At 46.1% G+C, this 19,484-nt stretch overlaps 1 protein-coding gene across 1 annotated transcript in view; it reads right to left on the bottom strand.

The window, feature by feature from the left end:
* Window positions 1-450: 450 nt before the first annotated feature.
* The window catches only part of LOC120930374, a 36,836-nt gene continuing 17,802 nt past the window's right edge, over window positions 451-19,484 (bottom strand). The window contains exons 4-7 of the mRNA XM_040341566.1: window positions 18,304-18,328; window positions 10,915-10,955; window positions 5,223-5,260; window positions 451-561 (exon numbers count right to left, since the gene is read on the bottom strand). Coding sequence (XP_040197500.1) covers window positions 451-561; window positions 5,223-5,260; window positions 10,915-10,955; window positions 18,304-18,328 — 215 coding nt within the window. The remainder of the gene's footprint in view (window positions 562-5,222; window positions 5,261-10,914; window positions 10,956-18,303; window positions 18,329-19,484) is intronic.

Raw genomic sequence — 19,484 nt, 5'->3', positions numbered from 1 at the left:
GTTTCCTGCTTCTCTGCTGCACAGAGCCAATACAGGGCAGTGATGGTTTGGAAAAGGAAACTGATTGGTGCTGAGGGGTTTTAGACACACAGTAATTACACCTCCTTGATTAGTGATCACAGAGAGAAAGCTCCCATGACTTTTTTCATCAGGAAACAGACAACCAGGAAGGGTTCAGAACAGAGAAGGATTAGAGCAAAAACTAACAATGAGGACATGAAACCAGGACTGCAGTAAGGTAAAGGAAGCTATTAAGCTTAAAAATGAACGAATGAAAATGGTTAGAAAATGATTTCTGACTTGGTATACAGTGTTTTATAATAAGGTATCATTTAAATGTTCAGCCCTGCTTTTAGAATTGACATTGATAGTCACAACCTGGTGACAACACTTGTTCTAATTTTTATACCAAAGTTTTGCTCCCAGTTTAGTTTCCATGATGGACCAGGGTCACAGGCGTCTTAAGGCAATATATTCAGTTTCACACTCATTAACTTTAGATTGCCTTATCTTTCCTTTGTTGAATATTGGCATTGTATAGACAACATCTGAACTGTCATCCTGCAAAAAAAAAAACAGAGAGTGATTTGTCAGGCATACTCACAATGCAGGATTTACAAGTCATTTTGGTAGGCCCATAAGAACATTCCATAACTTTTAACTTTTATTCACTTTTGTTTTTGAAAAATGCTAACTTTTTAGTAGTTATGTGGTTCCTGTGGCTCAAAGTCTTTCCGCATCAATGGCAAGCATGCAGTTAAGGATTTCTAAAACCATCCTATCCGCACCTTGTGTTTTTTACCTGCATATAAGGAGTGCATTGATCATGTAGTTTCATGGTGTCATTTGTTGCTCTGTATGCAGAGCCTATAGCCCAGGGTTTCTCAACCAGGGTTCCATAAAACCCTGAAGTTCCCCCAAAGGCTGCTAGGGGTTCCTTGAGCAATGAGCAATTTCTGCCTCTCAGATAAGTTCCCACTGACACCATTGATCTTTGTATCTATCTGTACAGGGTTAATTCTCCCCAATGAGCACAAGTATAAGGAACATTGGGCCAGATTCTCAAAAGAGATACGCCGGCGTATCGCCTGATACGCCGTCGTATCTCTGAGTCCGCCCGTCGTATCTATGCGCCTGATTCATAGAATCAGTTACGTATAGATAACCATTAGATCCGACAGGCGTTAGGCTCTTACACTGTCGGATCTTAAATGCATTTTTTTTTCGCCTAGGTGTCGCCGACGTCGTTTTCCCGATCGAGTATGCAAATTAGCAAAATACGCGAATTCCCGAACGTACGCCCGACCGATGCAGTGAAGTTACGACGTTTACGTAAGATTTGCGACGCGTAAAGTTGCCCCTGAGTATATGAGGCGCAGTCAATGTTAAGTATGGCCGTCGTTCCCGCGTCGAAATTTGAAAATTTACGTTGTTTGCGTAAGTCGTCCGTGAATGGCGCTGGACGCCATTTACGTTAACGTCGAAACCAATGACGTCCTTGCGACGTCATTTAGCGCAATGCACGGCGGGAAATTTTAGGGACGGCGCATGCACAGTACGTTCGGCGCGGGAACGCACCTAATTTAAATGATCCACGCCTCCTACCCGGATCATTTGAATTAGGCGGGCTTGCGCCGGAGGATTTACATTACGCCGCCGCAACTTTACAGGCAAGTGCTTTGTGAATCAAGCACTTGCCAGTAAAACTTGCAGTGGCGTAACGTAAATGAGATACGTTACGCCGCCGCAAAGATGCGGCGATCTACAAGAATCTGGCCCATTCTTCCTACTGACCATCACACTAATGTATCATGTATTGTAGATATATAGCCAGATTCAGGTAGAGTTACGCCGGCGTATCAGTAGATATGCCGTCGTAACTCCGAATCTGCGCCGTCGTATATTTAAGCGTATTCTCAAATTGAGATACGCTTAAATGTTGCTAAGATACGACCGCCTGCACCGTCGTATCTTAGCTGTCTATTTACGCTGGCCGCTAGGGCCGTGTACGCTGATTTACGCCTAGAATGCGTAAATCAGCGAGATACGCCTATTCACGAATGTACACTTGTCCATCGCAGTAAAGATACGCCGTTTACGTAAGGCGTTTTCAGGCATAAAGATAAACCACCAAAAAGATGGCGCAGCCAATGTTAAGTATGGACGTCGGAACCGCGTTGAATTTTTAAATGTTTACGTCGTTTGCTTAAGTCGTCCGCGAATGGGGCTGGCCGTAACTTACGTACACGTCGAAAGCAATGAGTCTTTGCGGCGTAATTTGGAGCATGCACACTGGGTTACGTCCACGGACGGCGCATGCGCTGTTCCTTAAAAACGTCATTTACGTGGGGTCATGCTTTATTTGCATTAAACACGCCCACCTCTTCACAATTTGAATTAGGCACATTTCCCTGTCAGCAGTTTTTGTTTGTGTTCAAACATTAGGCATGTAGCATGGCACTGCACTGGTTAATGTGTGACCTCTGGCTTTAATCTAAGAATTTACTGTGAAGAAATTTATATATTCCACAATTTCTGGGTTTTTCAGTCTAGTGCTCTGTAGGTGAAAGCTAGACAGTAATTAGATCTGATACAGACACATACTGGCAGAACAATTAACAGCTAGCTCACCGTGCAGTCTTTCATCAAATTGATGTTTTCTCCCTGTTTCTGCATATAGAGTCACTTCTTACTCTGACAGCTGGCTTATCCGAGCACGCAGCCTGGCCGATCAGGAAAAGGGGTGGGGACGAGCACCCCCCTCCTGAACCGTACCAGGCCGCATGCCCTCAACATGGGGGGGGGGTGGGTGCTTTGGGGCAGGGGGGCGCTCTGCGGCCCCCCACCCCAAAGCACCCTGTCCCCATGTTGATGAGGACAGGGCCTCTTCCCGACAACCCTGGCCGTTGGTTAAAATTACTTTAAAAACTGGTGTAGTGTTTTTTTTATTGACATTTTTTTCCACCAGGTGAATGGGTAGGGGTATGATGTACCCCATACTCATTCACATAGGGTGGGGGGCCGGGATATGGGGGCCCCCTTATTAAAGGGGGCTCCCGGATTCTAATAAGCCCCTCTCCCGCAGACCCCGACAACCAACGGCCAGGGTTGTTGGGAAGCGGGACTGTCCTCATCAACATGGGGACAGGGTGCTTTGGGGCTGCAAACAGAATTTTTTTTATCTTAATGCATCCCCCTAATACTTACCTGAGCCCATCTCTATGCAACGATGTTGCAGGAGTGCCCGGGACTCACCTCCTCATTGGCTAAAACAGCAGTGCGGCGTAATTGGCTACCACTGCTGTCAATCAGTCAGTCAGCCAATCAGGAGAGAGAGGGGACATGACTGGGTTGTGGCTCCGTGTCTGCATGGACACAGGCAGCTGTGGCTCGGCTCGGGTGCTCCCATAGCATGTTGCTTGTTGTGGGGGCACCCAACATTAAGGAGGGGCCAGGATCACAGAAGAGGGACCTGAGAAGAGGAGGATCTGGGCCACTGTGCAAAACCACTGCACAGAGCAGGTAATTATAACATGTTTTTTTTTTTTTTAAAACAAGACTGTACAATCACTTTAACTGAGCTTCTACTTTAATCACTTGCAGACCAGCTCACGCAGATATACTGCGGCAGATCTGCTCTCCTGCACAAACTGACGTACCTGTACGTCGGTCCATGCACAGAGCATAGTGGGCGAGCGCACTCGCTGCGCGCCACGGGAGATTGCCTGCGGACTCGATGACCAGGCCATTTTTTTGCGATACGCCACTATGTCGCTTTAACTGACAATTGTGCGGTAGTGTTTCTCAGTACCCAAACAAAACTACGTCCTTTTTTACCCACAAATAAAGCTTTCTTTTGGTGGTAATTGATCAGCTCTGCTTTTTTTTTCTGCGCTATAAACATAAAAATACAAAAAAAAATAGTTGGGTACAGGAGCAATCTGCCTGCATCCAGCATCGGTCACCTGTCCCTAGACGCATGTAACCGCTGGATGAACGGACACATACAAACAGGGGCGGACAGCCTTAAGCCCTGTACACACGGTCAGATATTCGGACAAAAATTCTGTATGCTCCATTGAACAAATGTTGTATAGCCATGCCCTCAAATTGCTCGACAACAAATGTGTTACGTCAGATTATCCGATCCTGTGTACACAAGTCCATCAGAATAAAATCCAAAGTACAAACACACATGCTCCGAACCAATGCTAACCATCAGACAACATTAGCAGAAGTTGCCCAAAGGGTGGCGGCTAAAGAGCTAAAAAACCAAGTCGTTTTGTGAATGTTGGCTGAAAAAGTTTTGCTGTCTGTATGCAGAACAAATTCACGGCCAATGCCCTTCGGAAAAAAATCCATTGTGTGTAAGAGGCTTTAGACAGTTGTGGTGCCTGTCAGCCTGCTATTGTTTGTCGTCTTCCCAGCTACAGCTGTCCACAAGCACCTGTGATTCCAACTGCAGGAATCTGCTGTCTGGATTTTGTTGGATGTGTTAATCAGGGCCTGACAATTACCTTAGAAATCAGCGAATGTGAGATTCACTAAACATTTAGACCCCTTTCACACTGAGGAGTTTTTCAGGCAGTACAGCGCTAAAAATAGCACCTAAATACCGCCTGAAAAGCTCCTGCCCAGCCTTCTCAATGTCAAAGCCCAAGGGCTTTCACACTGAGGCGATGCGCTGTCAGGAGGGAACAAAAATCTCCTGCAACCTGCATCTTTGGAGCGGTGAAAAGAGCGGTATGTATACCGCTCCTTCCCATTTAAAACAATGGGAAACCGCGGAAATACCGCCCGCAATGTGCCTCTGCAGAGGCGCATTGCGGGCGGTATTAACCCTTTATCGGCCGCTAGCGGGGGTTAATACGCGGCATTTCTGACAGTATAGCGCTGCTTTTTTTAGCGGGGCTATACAGCCACCCGGCCTTGTGCCCCAGTGTAAAAGGGGCCTTACTGGTGGTGTCATTTGCTGTATTTTCAAACACATTCACCAGTAAGATTCACCTGTAATAAATATGTCCCTGTTGAACAAGCTAACTCAAAAAATCATGTGCAGGTATTTGGACTACATGTATATTTTTGTTTGTTTTATGTCTAGTCATGCAGTGTTCAGTTCCTTGGGGATGTTCAAGCTCCTAATTCTTCTGTAACATAATATGTATTGTGTTACCCTCACACAACTACCATAGAGGACAGTCCGGTTTTTCTAGAATTCCTACCTCTTTCCTTGTTGAAGGTGCAAATTCTGCTGAAGCTCCTGTAAAAAAAAACAAAAAAAAAAAAACACAATGCGTATTTGGAAAAAAAAAGCACTTTAAAATGTTTATATAGAAACATAACAACAATGATAACACCTTCCTGCCCGCCTGCCTTGGCATCCCTTTAAAGAGGAACTGCAGTCTGCTCATATAATATGTAATAAAAACATATTTGCCATTCTGAAGCTTCCCTCCAACCACTTTGCCTATTTTATATATACTGTGGGCCAGATTCTCAGAGACTTACGTCGGCGTATCAGTAGATCTGCGCCGTCGTAAATTTAAGCGTATTCTGGAAACCAGATACGCTTAAATTAGGCTAAGATACGAGCGGCGTCGTATCTTATGGTGCATATTTACGCTGGCCGCTAGGTGGCGCTTCCGTTGAGTTCGGCGTAGAATATGCAAATTACTAGATACGCCGATTCACGAACGTACGTGCGCCCGTTGCAATTAGTTACGCCGTTTACGTTAGAGATACGCCGGCGTAAAGATAAAGCAGGTCTCTAGGTGGCGCATCCCATGCAAAGAATGGACGTCGGAACTAGCGTATCTTTTTACGTCGTTTGCGTAAGTTGTACGCGAATAGGGCTGTGCGTCAATTACGTTCATGTCACAGGCATTGAGCCAACGTTTTTTTGGGCGTAAATACGACGTGATACTGAGCATGCGCGCGTATGCGCCCTTCGTTCGGCCATGCATCTACATGGGGTCAAGCCTCATTTAAATACAACACGCCCCCTACAGCCTACTTTGAATTACGCGCGCTTACGCCGGCCCATTTACGCTACGCCACCGTAACTTAGGAGGCAAGTGCTTGTGAATACAGCACTTGCCTCTCTAAGTTGCGGCGGCGTAGCGTAAATACGGTATGCTACGCCCGTGCAACGTAGATCGGCCGTACCTGAATCTAGGCCTGTGATTCTGTACTTGCCAAATATGCTGCAGAAATCTCCCTCCACTAAGTCTGACTGCATCCATTTTAACTGTGGTCAGCTGAGGCTGCTGCCCAGGGCAGCCATCAGGAAATATGGGGCCCCTTACACAGCTTCAGGCATGGGCCCCCTGGAGCAGAGAACCGGGGGGGGGGGGGGGGTGCCGCCTGCAATTGTCTTATGTATATATATAAAGAAAAAAAAGAAATAAAATAATATAATTTTTTTTTTATTATTAAAAAAAAGGGGGGTTTCCATCCGGGGCCCTGGGGACCTCTGGGCCCTATAATAATAATAATAATAAATAAATAAATATATATATATATATATATATATATATATATATATATATATATATATATATATATATATATATATATATATATATATAAATAAAATAAAAACATGTATAAAAAAATACTTATTTTTTTATAAAAAAAGGGGGGTTGTCATCCTGGGCCCTGGGGATCTCCGGGCCCCCCGTACCCCTAAAAAAATGGCCCTTTAATAAAAAATAAAATAAAAATATATATTAGAATTTTTTTTTTATATAAAAAAAAGGGGGGTTGCCATCCGGGGCCCTGGGGGCCTTCGGGCCCCTGGGGACCTCTGGACCTCTAAAAAAAATAAAACAATTGGCCCTTTAATAAAAAATAAAATAAAAATATATTTTTTATAAAAAAATAATAAAAAAAGGGGGAGTTTCCATATGGGGCCCTGTGGGCCTCCGGGCCTCCGGGCCCCTCCGGACCCCTAAAAAAAAAAAAATCTAAAAAAACTAAAAAAAAAAAACTAAAGGGGGTTGCCATCCGGGCCCCTGGGGACCTTCGGGCCCCTTACAGGTGTACTGCCTGTACCCCCCTGATGGCGGCCCTGCTGCTGCCTGTTCACTTCCTGGATTTACACAGACACACCTCCAGCCCTGCAGCTCTCATTGGCCTTCTTATGACTCACCCCCCCCTTCCTTCCTGGCAAACTCTCACCAGAGTGAGAGAGAGAGAGCTGTGCATGATGCATAGCTCCCAACTGTCCCTGATTTGGAGCAATGTCCCTCTGTCCCTCTGTCCCTCATTCCTTCTCATTTTGGTCTGATCTATATAGTTGTATATAAAATGAACTTTCTATCTATCAAAAAGTGTTTCCCAGTGCTAAACCTTTCATCGGATTTCTAAATTGCTGCATTTGTAAATTCCAAAACCCAATATAAAGGAATAATAGTGGTAAAAAAACGCACTTGTGGGTTTAACCGATCTTGTTTTTTTTGTACAATTCTCATTTAAGGGGGGCGTGGCAAGGGGTGTGTCCTATGCCTGCATACTTTTGCTGATAGATGTCCCTCATTCCCATCTCAAAAAGTTGGGAGGTATGCATGATGTCATAAGCCTATGACCAGACAAGCAGATAAACAAAAATGTTTTACTATCCAAAGTTAAAACAAGGGCAGAAGATTTAATAGATGGAAAGTTAAAAGCATGACTGAAGAACCGCATTAAACAGTTTAGAACGCCCAGGGCGGAAAGGATCAGAGGTCATGTGACCACTATCACTGTGGTCACATGATCAGAAGTCTTTGTGGTCTGAGCATGCTCTCAGCACATAAATATTGGCCGCCCAGCAATACATATGGGTGTTAGCCACCTTTTTGCTGATGCACATATGTGTCTTGCGGTCATAGAGGGGTTAAGGTTTTTCTCCAGGCAAATAATCCATCCTACGTGTTTTTTTCTTTTCCCCACCTTGTGAAGTAAGATATACTCAATTAAGTCTACCATCCGGATCCCTCGTCAGCACTGTTCCCAGTAGGGTTACCACCTCATCCCTATAAAACCAAACACATATTAATTACACAGGTTCTGGGGCTATTGTAATGCAGGTAAGGCACTAAGTGAATTATTTACCACCTTAATCAGTCACAGAACCTGTGTAATTAATATGTGTTCAGTTTTAAAGGGATGAGGTGGTAACCCTAGTTCCCAGGTGCATGGGACCAATAATGCAGTCCCGCAGATGTGTCCAGGCCATGCAGTCCCTGACAGTCCCCTTGTGTTGATGACACTGCTGCAGGCTCCTCTTCTGGAGAGGACTCCGCCTCTGGACAATCAATAGGAAGGGTCCATGTCACACAGGAATATAATGGACACACAAGAAAAGTTATATGGACCCATATTACTGCATCTTTGGTCGCGTAAAAGGCCATTTAGACCGGTATTCCTGACATTTCATTCTAATGGCGCCACCCTTTGGGCTGCTTTTGCTGATCCTCGTGTTAGTAAAAGTTTGGTGAGAGACGATTCGCGCTTTTCAGCCTTGTGCTCTTCAGTCCATTACAGCGTAACGAATGTGCTATCTCCATTACGAACGCTCCCGTCTCATACTTGATTCTGAGCTTGCACGTTTTTTTCCCCCCTCGGAAAAGCATACACACGAGCGGTTTTCGCGACGAGAAAAAGACTGATGGTTAAAAGGTTAAAAAAAAAAAAAAATCTGGCTAAATATCCCATTGAACCATTAGAGGGTGCTGCTCGTCCATTTAACAGCAAGGAAACCGTTGTGGATTCCACTTTAGGCCTGGTTCACGCCTATGCAGGTTGCAGTTTGCATATTCCAGGTGCATTTTGCGTTTTTCAATACACGTTTTTTTATCCATTGAAGTTTATAGAACCAAAAAACAGACAAAAGTCCCTGGCCCTTTCCATAATATGTACAGATGTGAACATGACCCATAGGAAACCATGGTAAATGGACTGTAGTGTGTTTCTGCAAAACTGGAAATGCACTAAAAAATACATAGGTGTGATCCAGGCCTTATTCAGGAAAAAGCCATAGCTGACATTTCTAGGTCCTGCCAATGGCATTCGCTGAAAGGAGAGCATAGGCTCTGAGGAAAACAAGGATCACACATCTGTAACTCATTTCCAATTTTCATTTTTAGTTTTCTCACTTCCGTAAGCCTCGTTTAGGCATGGATAAAGCCCCTTATCCCATCCCGCAGTGCACTAGCAGGAGCTCTCCAAAAGTCCTGCTAGCAGCATCTTTGGAGCGTTGAGAGGTGCGGTGTGTTTACAGCTCCTCCACTGCTACTTCCCATTGAAAGCAATGGGAAACTGCGGCTATACCGCCGGCAATGCGCCTCTGCAGAGGTATTAACCCTTTTTCAGCCTCTAGTGGGGGTTAGCGGGGGGTTAAAACCGCTGGAATACCACCGCAATTCCGACGGTATAGCGCCGCTAAAAACAGCGGCGCTATACCGCCAGCGCACCTCGCGCCCCAGTGTGAAAGGGGCCTTACTGGCACCCACACAAGACCAAAAACTATTTTTGTAAATTTATAAAATATTTATTAGTACAAATATTATTAATAATATTAATTATTAATATTTGTACTAATAAATATTTGATACTTTTACAAAAATAGATTTTGGATCTTGTATGGGCGCCAGTAAAGTCCATCAGCCGCAGGACAAGCCGTTACATTTTCTTTCTATATAGTTTTTGTATAATTCTCCTTTAAGATGGCATGGTAGAGGTTGCCTACATACCTTTGCTAATAGGTGTCCCTTGTTCCCATATCAAAAAGTTGGGAGGTATGCAGCAGTAATATAATGTTACGCACCTTTCTGTGCCGTGATGATGTGACTCCTGTGTGCATGCCAAACAGAATCTCAGGCAGCCAAACAGACCAGACTCATGAGAAAGACTATGACAAGATGGAAGTGCCCGTGAGCACAGCACTGGAGGGCATTATTTGACAGGCAAGTCTGCCATAATGGTGTGCACAATAGCACATTATGGCATAAAGCTCCAAGAAGCCCATTTAAGAAAAAAAGTGTAGTTTATTCAACTTAAATAAAGTTAACCAATAAAAAGTATCATGTAAACTTCAAACTTTCTTTAGTTTTGTTAGTGGTTCGTATTGAGACATTTAGCTCATATACCGTATTTATCGGCGTATACCACGCACTTTTTTGCCCTTAAAATCAGGGCAAAATTGTGGGTGCGCGATATACGCCGATACCCGCTTCCCGCGCAGTGTTTGAACCACTGTGCCGACATATACCGAGCGCAGTACACTCGGGTATACTCGGGCAGGCTCAGCTCCTCTCGCGGTCACGTCCTGTGCGTCCTGTACGTCCTTTACGCGAGAGGAGCCGAGCCTGCCCGACAATACCCGAGTGTACTGCGCTCGGTATATGTCGGCGGAGTGGTTCACTTCAAACACAGCGCGGGAAGCGGGGATTCGACTCGGAGACAGCGCGGGAGGACACCACGATGGCCACTGAAGGACGCCGGACCGGACAAGGCCGCCGATGGACGCCCTTGCAAGACACCAAAACTGTAAGTATAAAACATTTTTTTTCCAGGAATTTCAGGGCTACATTAGGGGTGCGCGCTATACGCCGGAGCGCGTAATAGGGAGATAAAAACGGTACTCGTACAGCTCTGTAAAATCAGCAGCACTTGTTGGTAATATTTACCGGGCATTTCTCTGTCAGCTAGGTACCTATTGTAATGCCTATGTACTGTGTGATACCTTGGGTTCTTACTATAGATACTATAATATCTCTTTTATTATATTGTATACATCCTCTTAAAGTATTGCATTCTTTATTTGTGTGACATTGGGTATATAAAAGTTTTATAATAATAATAATAATAATCTATTTTGTGCCATGACAAATAATAATTGACAGATATAGGATGATGCTGACTTTTACTTACCTAAATTATTAATATCTTCCTGTCTTAGTGAGAAGCACACTCTTGGGAAAAAAAAGAAAATACATTTATATATACTTTATAATATTGTAAACAAAGCATGAATGTATTTTTATGTAAACCATATATTTGAATTGTGCAGTACAGGATATAGACAAGTATTCATAGACCCTGGGTTATAGACTTGTACCTTCAGGCAGGGCTGTCTTAATGAGAGGGCACACCTGGGCACTGCCCAGGGGCCCCAGCTGCATGGGGGGCCCCTGCCCTTTCCCCAAAGCAGCTTGTCCTTGAGCCCGGGCTGCCCCTCTACATCCCAGATGTCCCCCCAGCACTCTGACTCCTCTTCACCCTAGATATCCCCTACCTCCTACCTAATTGATTTCAGTTTACCTGCACTGTCTCCATTGTAGGGGCCCTAGAGCATTACTTTGCCCAGGGGCCCATGATGCTATTAAGATGGCCCTGCCTTCAGGTTAATAGACACTGGCAAGATTTTGAGGAAACAATTATTGAGAGCCTTCCCATAGCTCCCAACTGTCCCTGATTGGGTAGAACTGTCCCTCATTTGGAACAAAGTCCCTCTGTTCCTCCTTCCTCCTCATTTGTCCCTCAATTTGTTCTGATCTATATAGTTGTATATAAAATGCACTACTTATAGTATACTGTATATCCAAACCTTTCATCTAATGTCTAAATTTCTGCATTTGTGAATTCCAAAAGCCAGTATAAAGGAATAATAGTGGTAAAAAAATGACTTGTGGGTTTAACCAACCTTTTTTTTTTTTGTACAATTCTCCTATAAACCTAGGTTCACACTGAATGCAGGTTTGAAATCTGTGCGCGTTCAGCTGAACTAGCATGATTTCAAACCCGCATTTCAGTCCGACTTCGGGGGTCATTTGAGAGACATCTGTGCGGGTTCATGCACAGATTTCTATTGAAATCGCCCCTGAAGTCATCAAAAGTAGTGCAGGAACTATTTTCGGGAATCGGTGCAGCGCCGCAAAGTCTGCGTCACACCGATTTGGACGGTGCCATTGCTGGCAATAGGCTTTGCTTTGGCATGCGACTTGACATGTCAAATTGCATGTCAAATCGGCCCAATGTGAACGTAGGCTAAGGGTGGCATGGCAGGGGGTGTGTACTATGCCTACATAGTTTTGCTAATAGGTGTCCCTCATTCCCATCTCAAAAAGTTGGGAGGTCTGCCTTCCTTACATAGCGGTACCCCCGTAAGGGCTGCTGAAAGCTGTGGCCTTCCTGTCACCCTGCCCAGCCCGACATTCACTTCCCAGTCACTTTTGAGACAATAAACAGTCCATGAGGTTGTTTCGTATTTTTATTGAGGGGTTTGAACTTGGATAGGGATGGGAATATATGGGATGCCCAGTAGAACAAGCAATTTGTTGATTGTATATCAATCAGATGGGACAACTATATATACTTGACTTACTCCAGTCTCCTTCAGAACATCACTTACTTGCAGACTGTTAAGCCCTGTACACACGTTTTTCTCGATGGGATTCTTGTTTAGCTTTCCTTGCATACACACTGTCAAGCCAAAATCTTGTCCTTCTAAAACGTGGTGACGTACGACGGCAGTATAAAGGGGAAGTTCGATTCCACTGGCGCCACCCTTTGGGCTGCTTTTGCTAATTTCGTGTTACCGCGTGTTAGTTAATGTTTGGTGAGAGACGATTCGCGCTTTTTAGCCTTGTGCTTTTCAGTCCGTTACAGCGTGATGGATTACGAACGTCAGAAGGTGCGCTCCCGTCTCATACGTAAATGTAAACCAGTCCAAGGAGAATCACGACAAGAAAATTGAGACTCACGACGAGAAAATAGAGAGCAGGTTCTCTATTTTTCTCGACGAGAAACCATATACACAAACGGTTTTCTTGGCAAAAAGCTCTGCCAGCAGTTTTCTTGTAGAGAAAACCGTGCGTGTGTGTGTACGAGGCTTTACTCTCTCCCTCTTTAGCACATCACTAAGGCCCTGTACACACGATCGGTTCTTCTGATGAAAACGGACCGTTTTCATCGGACAAACCGATCGTGTGTGGGCCCCATCGTTTTTTTTCCCATCGGTGAAAAAAAATAGAACCTGTTTTAAATTTTTCTTATGGTTAAAAAACCGATGTAAAAAAACGATCGTCTGTGGGGAAATCCATCGGTCAAAAATCCACACATGCTCAGAATCAAGTCGACGCATGCTCGGAAGCATTGAACTTCCTTTTTCTCAGCACGTCGTTGTGTTTTACGTCACCACGTTGGACACGATCGGATTTTTAACCGATGGTGTGTAGGCAAGACTGATGAAAGTCAGCTTCATTGGATATCCAATGAAAAAATCCATCAGTTCGTTTTCATCAGACGAACCGATCGTGTGTACAGGGAATTACTCCAGGCACAGCTAGCACATGGTTAGGTCCAACCTCAGCAACTGAATTTTGCAGGCAGGGACCTTTGATGTGGCAAAAATAGAAATAGGAAGACTTTTAGACCCCTTTCACACTGAGGCGCTTTGCAGGCGCTATAACGCTAAAAATAGTGCCTGCAAAGCGCCCTGAAAGAGCGGCTCCATTCAGTCCAGTGTGAACATCTGAGGGCTTGGCCGCTAGCAGGATGCTTTTAACCGAATAGTGCCACGAAAATCAGTTGGTAAATCGCCGCTAAAAATAGCACCGACGCCCTCACCGCCCCAGTGTGAAATGACTCTTAGTGCTAGCTGTCCTATGGTAGACTACTGCTCCCAGTAAGTCCTCTTCAGGCCCTGCCAGCCCTCCTGGCTGCAGCTGCCCGACTCCACTACCCTTGACATCACAGTCCTTACTGCTGGCTCTGCACCCATCCCAGACTGCACACTCCCAGTTCTCTCAGACGTGCCTCCCCAGTTCTCCCGACTGTGCCTGTCACTCACCGACCCTCCTGGCCACACATACACCGGTGGTTCCCTCCTGAAGACTTGCCCGGTGCTAGCTCCCGCTGTCCTCTCTGACTCCTCTCTCTGCCTTCTGTCCAGATCCTGGGCTGACCCTGGGTATATCAAGGAGGCCTGCCCCCTGCCAATCCTAAATGGGGATTGGTCAGAGCTCCCTAAAACACATCAAACAGCTCCACCTCTCTTCCCCTCCTCTCTTCTAGAATCCTCTAGAAGCCAGAGGGAGATAGCCGAAAAGTGATGCTATCTGTGAGTTACCAGCCCACTCTTAGTCACTCCCAGCCCACACAAATAAAAACAAACAGGCCTAGCTTCCAGCTAGGCCTGCCTAAATTTACCTACACTCACCTAAAATCTCACCTCTACTGCCTACCTAAGTAGAGGGTGCTACGCTTATAACCCAACGCCACTCCGTGAGTCCTCAGTTTTGTGCTAATGTTCCTTCTTCAACTTCCTCCACACCTGTACTCTTTCTCACCCCTGACACCTGTACCCTCTTTCTTAAGACTGTCCCAGGGTTTTGACAAATAAAGGCTGTGCCCTGCTGCACTCGGCCTATTTGTTTTATTATTTAAAGATATTTCTTCAAGTTTGTGTGTCTGTGAAGCTCTCACTTGTAATACAGTAGTTGTGGGTAGAAGGACTGTGGCATTTAGTGTACAGTGTCAGTGTGTACAGTAAGTAGGAGTCAGCTTGGTGCCAGCATCCAACCAATAAGGAACCTTTACACAAAGGTAGTGCTCTCTCTTTGGTGGTGCGGGTACAGCGTGGCTCTCTCTGGTGGCGCAGGTACAGCGTGGCTCTCTCTGGTGGCGCATGTACAGCGTGGCTCTCTCTGTTGGCGCGGGTACAGCGTGGCTCTCTCTGTTGGCGCGGGTACAGCGTGGCTCTCTCTGTTGGCGCGGGCAGTGTGGATTTCTCTGGTGGCGCGGGCACAGCGTGGCTCTCTGGTGGCGTGGGCACAGCGTGGCGCTCTCTGGTGTTGTGCGGGTACAGCGTGGCGCTCTCTGGTGTTGTGTGGGTACAGCGTGTCGCTATCTGGTGGTGAGGGTACAGCGTGGTGCTCTCTGGTGGTGCAGGTACAGCTTGACGCTCTCTGGTGGTGAGGGTAAAGGGTACAGCGTGGCTCTCTGGTGGCGTGGGTACAGCGTGGCTCTTTCTGGTGGCGCAGGTACAGCGTGGCTCTCTCTGGTTGCGTCGATACAGTGTGGCTCTCTCTGGTGGCGCGGGCACAGCGTGGCTCTCTCTGGTGGCGCGGGCGGTGTGGCTCTCCGGTGGCGCAGGCACAGCGTGGCTCTCTGGTGGCGCGGGCACAGCGTGGCGCTCTCTGGTGTTGTGCGGGTACAGCGTGGCGCTCTCTGGTGTTGTGCGGGCACAGCGTGGCGCTCTCTGGTGTTGTGCGGGTACAGTGTGTTGCTATCTGGTGGTGCGGGTACAGCATGTCGCTATCTGGTGGTGCAGGTACAGCTTGGCACTCTCTGGTGGTGAGGGTAAAGTGTGGCACTCTCTGGTGATGCTGGGGCTATTAGTTCCCCCAGCACAGTCCTCTTTCTTTTTCTATGTCTCCACTCTCCTGTAGTAGCTGCAGCCTGCTCAGCCTATTTCCTGGTTTTCTCTTTCCCCCCAACAGAGTGCATGCTGGGGAATGTAGTCTGCTCCCCACTGATAACAACTGGGCCACCTATCTCTGGGACTACATTTCCCATGATGCCCTCTATTTTTCTGTGATTGGTCTCCGCTGTGGCCAATGGGGAGGGGAGAAGAACGGGCTGGAATGACTTCTCTTTCCATGCTGCCGACATGAGAAGGAGAGGGGGGGGCCAGCGGGGGAAACATTCCGGACTGCAGCTCTCCCCACCTGTGCGGACGCTCATGGCTGGACGAGGAGGAGTGGAGAGCGGAACTGTCAGCGCGGCTCTGAGGCTGGGCTGTGTGTGAGAGAGACACACAGCCCAGCCCATGCAGCCGCTAGTTCCGCCAGAGATGACAGGTATGGCCGCATAGCGGTAGGCGAGCGGCAGCCGCGGCCTGTGTTAACCCTGTCCAGGCCGCGGTCGTCGCTTAACTCCCGCTGTGCGGCTTGATCAGCAGCATGTCACAGAGCGGGTGGCCGCAGCCCACCGGGCATTTGCCCGGTCTGCCCTATGGCCAGTCCGGGCCTGCCCATGGGTATAGAGCGAAAGTGATGTCAGCTTGGGGGCAGACCACATCCATTCCCATACAAGTCTATGGGAATGCAAAACCCAGTTGAAGCAGGTCAAATGCAAGGCTGAAGGTGGTCAACTGTAGGTCAAATGCACCTGTCAATGGAATCCTGACTATACACCTAACTAGCTTTAAAACTCTACTCTCTCCCCCACTCCTAACACTCCTTACCTATTTTCAGCCTGCAGTCATGTAATCTCCTCTGTATCAGTCTTCGGCAGCTGCAGGGGAGAGGAGAGAACGCTTTCGACAATGGCTAGTGAAGCCTGCATGATGATGTCACCCATAAGCTTCAATAGCCTATCTGTTGTCCGTGATCCCTCCTCTCTCCTAAAGCTTTATTGGCTGACACAGGGTAACCAGATAACATGACCAGACTGAAGTGACCTGAAAACGGGTAAGTGTATACATCTTTCTTACACAGGTTAGCCGCTTGAAGACCAGCCGCCGCAGTTGTACTGCGGCAGGTTGGCTCTCCTGGGCGAATCATTGTCATTGTACATCAGTCCCTTTAAGAGCTCTAGGGGGCGCAATGTCGGAGCCGATGCGCATGGCCGGCAGCTGGGATGTCCGCCCGCCACCCGCGATCGCTCCACATAGAGTCAGAACAGGGATCTGTCAATGTAAACTGCTGTTCCTAGTGGTTAGGAACAGCGATCTCTCTCCTCCTCCAGTCAGTTCTATCCCCCTACAGTTAGAAACACCTCCCAGGGAACAAATTTAACCCCTTGATCGCCCCTAGTGTTAACCCCTTCCCTGCCAGTAACATTTTTATAGCTCTGATCACTGTATAAATGTCAATGGTCCCAAAAATGTGTCAAAGGTGTTCAATCTGTCCGCCACAATGTCACAGTCCTGCTAAAAATCGGCACCATTACTAGAAAAAAAAATGCCATAAATCTATCCCCTATTTTGTAGACGCTATAACTTTTGCACAAACCAATCAATATACGCTGATTGTAATTTTTTTTTTTAACTATAAATATGTAGAAGAATACATATTGGCCTAAACTGATGAAGAAATTCGTTTTTTGGGATATTTACTATAGCAAAAAGTTAAAAATATTGGACCAGATTCAGATACAATGGCGTATCTTTTGGCCGGCGTAGCGCATCCCATTTGCACTACGCCGACGTAACATAGTGAGGCAAGTGCATTATTCACAAAGCACTTGCTCCCTAAGTTACGTTGGCGTAGCGAAAATAAGCCGGCGTAAGCCCGCCTAATTCATAGTAGGCTGGTAGGGGGCGTGTTGTATTGAAATGAATCGTGACCCCATGTAAATGAAGCGCCGATCGTACGGCGCATGCGCGCGCATGCTCAGTATCACGTCAAATTTACTCCCTAAGATACGCCGGCTCAATGCCTGTGACGTGAACGTAACCTACGCACAGCCCCATTCACGTACTACTTACGTAAACAACGTAAAAAGATACGCTTGTTCCGACGTCCATACTTTGCATTACATACGCCTCATATAGCAGGGGTAACTTTACGCTGGACGTAAGCCTTACGTAAACGGCATAGCGGGCGCAAGTATGTTCGTGAATCGGCGTATCTAGGTCATTTGCATATTCGACACGTAAATCTACGGAAGCGCCCCTTGCGGCCAGCGTAAAGATGCACCCAAGATACGACGGCGTAGGAGACTTACGTCGGTCGTATCTTGGCCAAATTTAAGCATATCTGGTTTCCGGAATACGCTTAAAGATACGAAAGCGCACATTTGGACTTACGACGGCGTATCTGGAGATATGCCATTGTAAGTCTTTTCGGAATCTGGCCCATTGTGTTTTTTTTCAAAATTGTCGCTCGTTTTTGTTTATAGTGCAAAAAATAAAAACCGCAGAGGTGATCAAATACCATCAAAAAAAGCTCCATTTGTGTTGATTTTTTTTTTGTTTAGGTACAACGTTGCACGACTGCGCAATTGTCAGTTAAAGCGATGCAGTGCCGTATCGCAAAAAATGGCCTGGTTATTAATGGGGGAAAATCCTTCCGGTCCTTAAGTGGTTAGTTAGCATAGATGTTTGGAGGGGGAGGGGGGCAGTTTTCAGGTTAGTTAGGTGTATAGCTGTAATTCCACTTTATTTCTGAATGATCTCAGATGCTTCTCAGACCAATATCAAACTGATGTCATAGTCACAAGCCAGGTTTAATAGATCAGTTGATTTATTATTTCCCATTGAAAGGGTTGTATAGTGTTGCCTGTGGTGCTCAGGTGAATAAAGACATACTGTACCTTTTGCTCAGACAATACTTCTTTCCTGTTAATGGAAAAATAAAATATTTAACAATCTATTTATAGACACAGGTGACAAGACTCATTAAACCATAGAACAATGTGCAGAATGCTCTATCTTCTGCAGCCATCAGAAATGTTCCTTTAAAACTTGTCTGATGCAGATCTGTGGTCTTTGACTTTGGTCTTTACTGATAAAACACAAGAGTAAAATGTTTCTCCATTGTATCTTATATGTATTCAGCAAGAAGCAACAGGGGCTAATATGGAAACAGTTCCATTTCATAGCAACTAAACACTAAATCACATGTGCACACATATTGTAGTATATAAACAGATCACTAGAGGGCACAGTTTTCTGCAGTTTGAGCTTTGAGACTTTTAAGAACAGTACATTGATTTATTTCATTAAATTTGGTAAGTTATTTGATTTCAGATTCTTATCAAATCACATGACATGGTAAAATCTGGTACTTTACTGGCAAATTATAATACAGCCATTCTGAATTACATTAATGCAGAACTATCTAGTCCACAATAATGAAATGGCAGCAATTGGGTTTCCTAAATTGTTCAATGTGAATGGGGACTGTGTGAAGGGTGAGTAAAAAGAACAGAGCAGGTATGTACACCAAACATCCGTGTTAAGTTTCTTAGGGCCAGATTCACATACATTTGCGGCCGTGTAACGTAACCCGTTTACGATACACCGCCGCAAGTTTCCAGTTTTAGTGCCCGATCCACAAAGCACTTACCTGGAAACTTGCGGCGGTGTATCGCAAATACGTCCGGCGCAAGACGGGCCAATTCAAATGGGCGTGTGCCATTTAAATTAGGCTCGCTCCCGCGCCGGACCTACTGCGCATGCTCCGTTTCGCAATTCCCGTCGTGCTTTGCGCGCAGTGACGTCATTTTTTCGAACGGCGACGCGCGTAGCGTAATTCCGTATTCCCGGACGGATTACGCAAACGACGTTCATTTTTAAATTTCGACGCGGGAACGATGCGACGGGAAACTAGACTATCGGCGACGTAGCGAACGAGAAATTCCGTCGTGGATCGCCATAACTCCTAATTTGCATACCCGACGCTGGTTTACGACGCAAACTCCCCCCAGCGGTGGCCGCGGTACTGCATCCTAAGATCCGACAGTGTAAAACCATTACACCTGTCGGATCTTAT

The sequence above is a fragment of the Rana temporaria genome, chromosome 3, assembly GCF_905171775.1.
Source record: "Rana temporaria chromosome 3, aRanTem1.1, whole genome shotgun sequence".
Taxonomy (NCBI): domain Eukaryota; kingdom Metazoa; phylum Chordata; class Amphibia; order Anura; family Ranidae; genus Rana; species Rana temporaria.
Note: the sequence above shows the minus strand (reverse complement) of the source record. Positions and strands in the feature narration are given on the sequence as shown.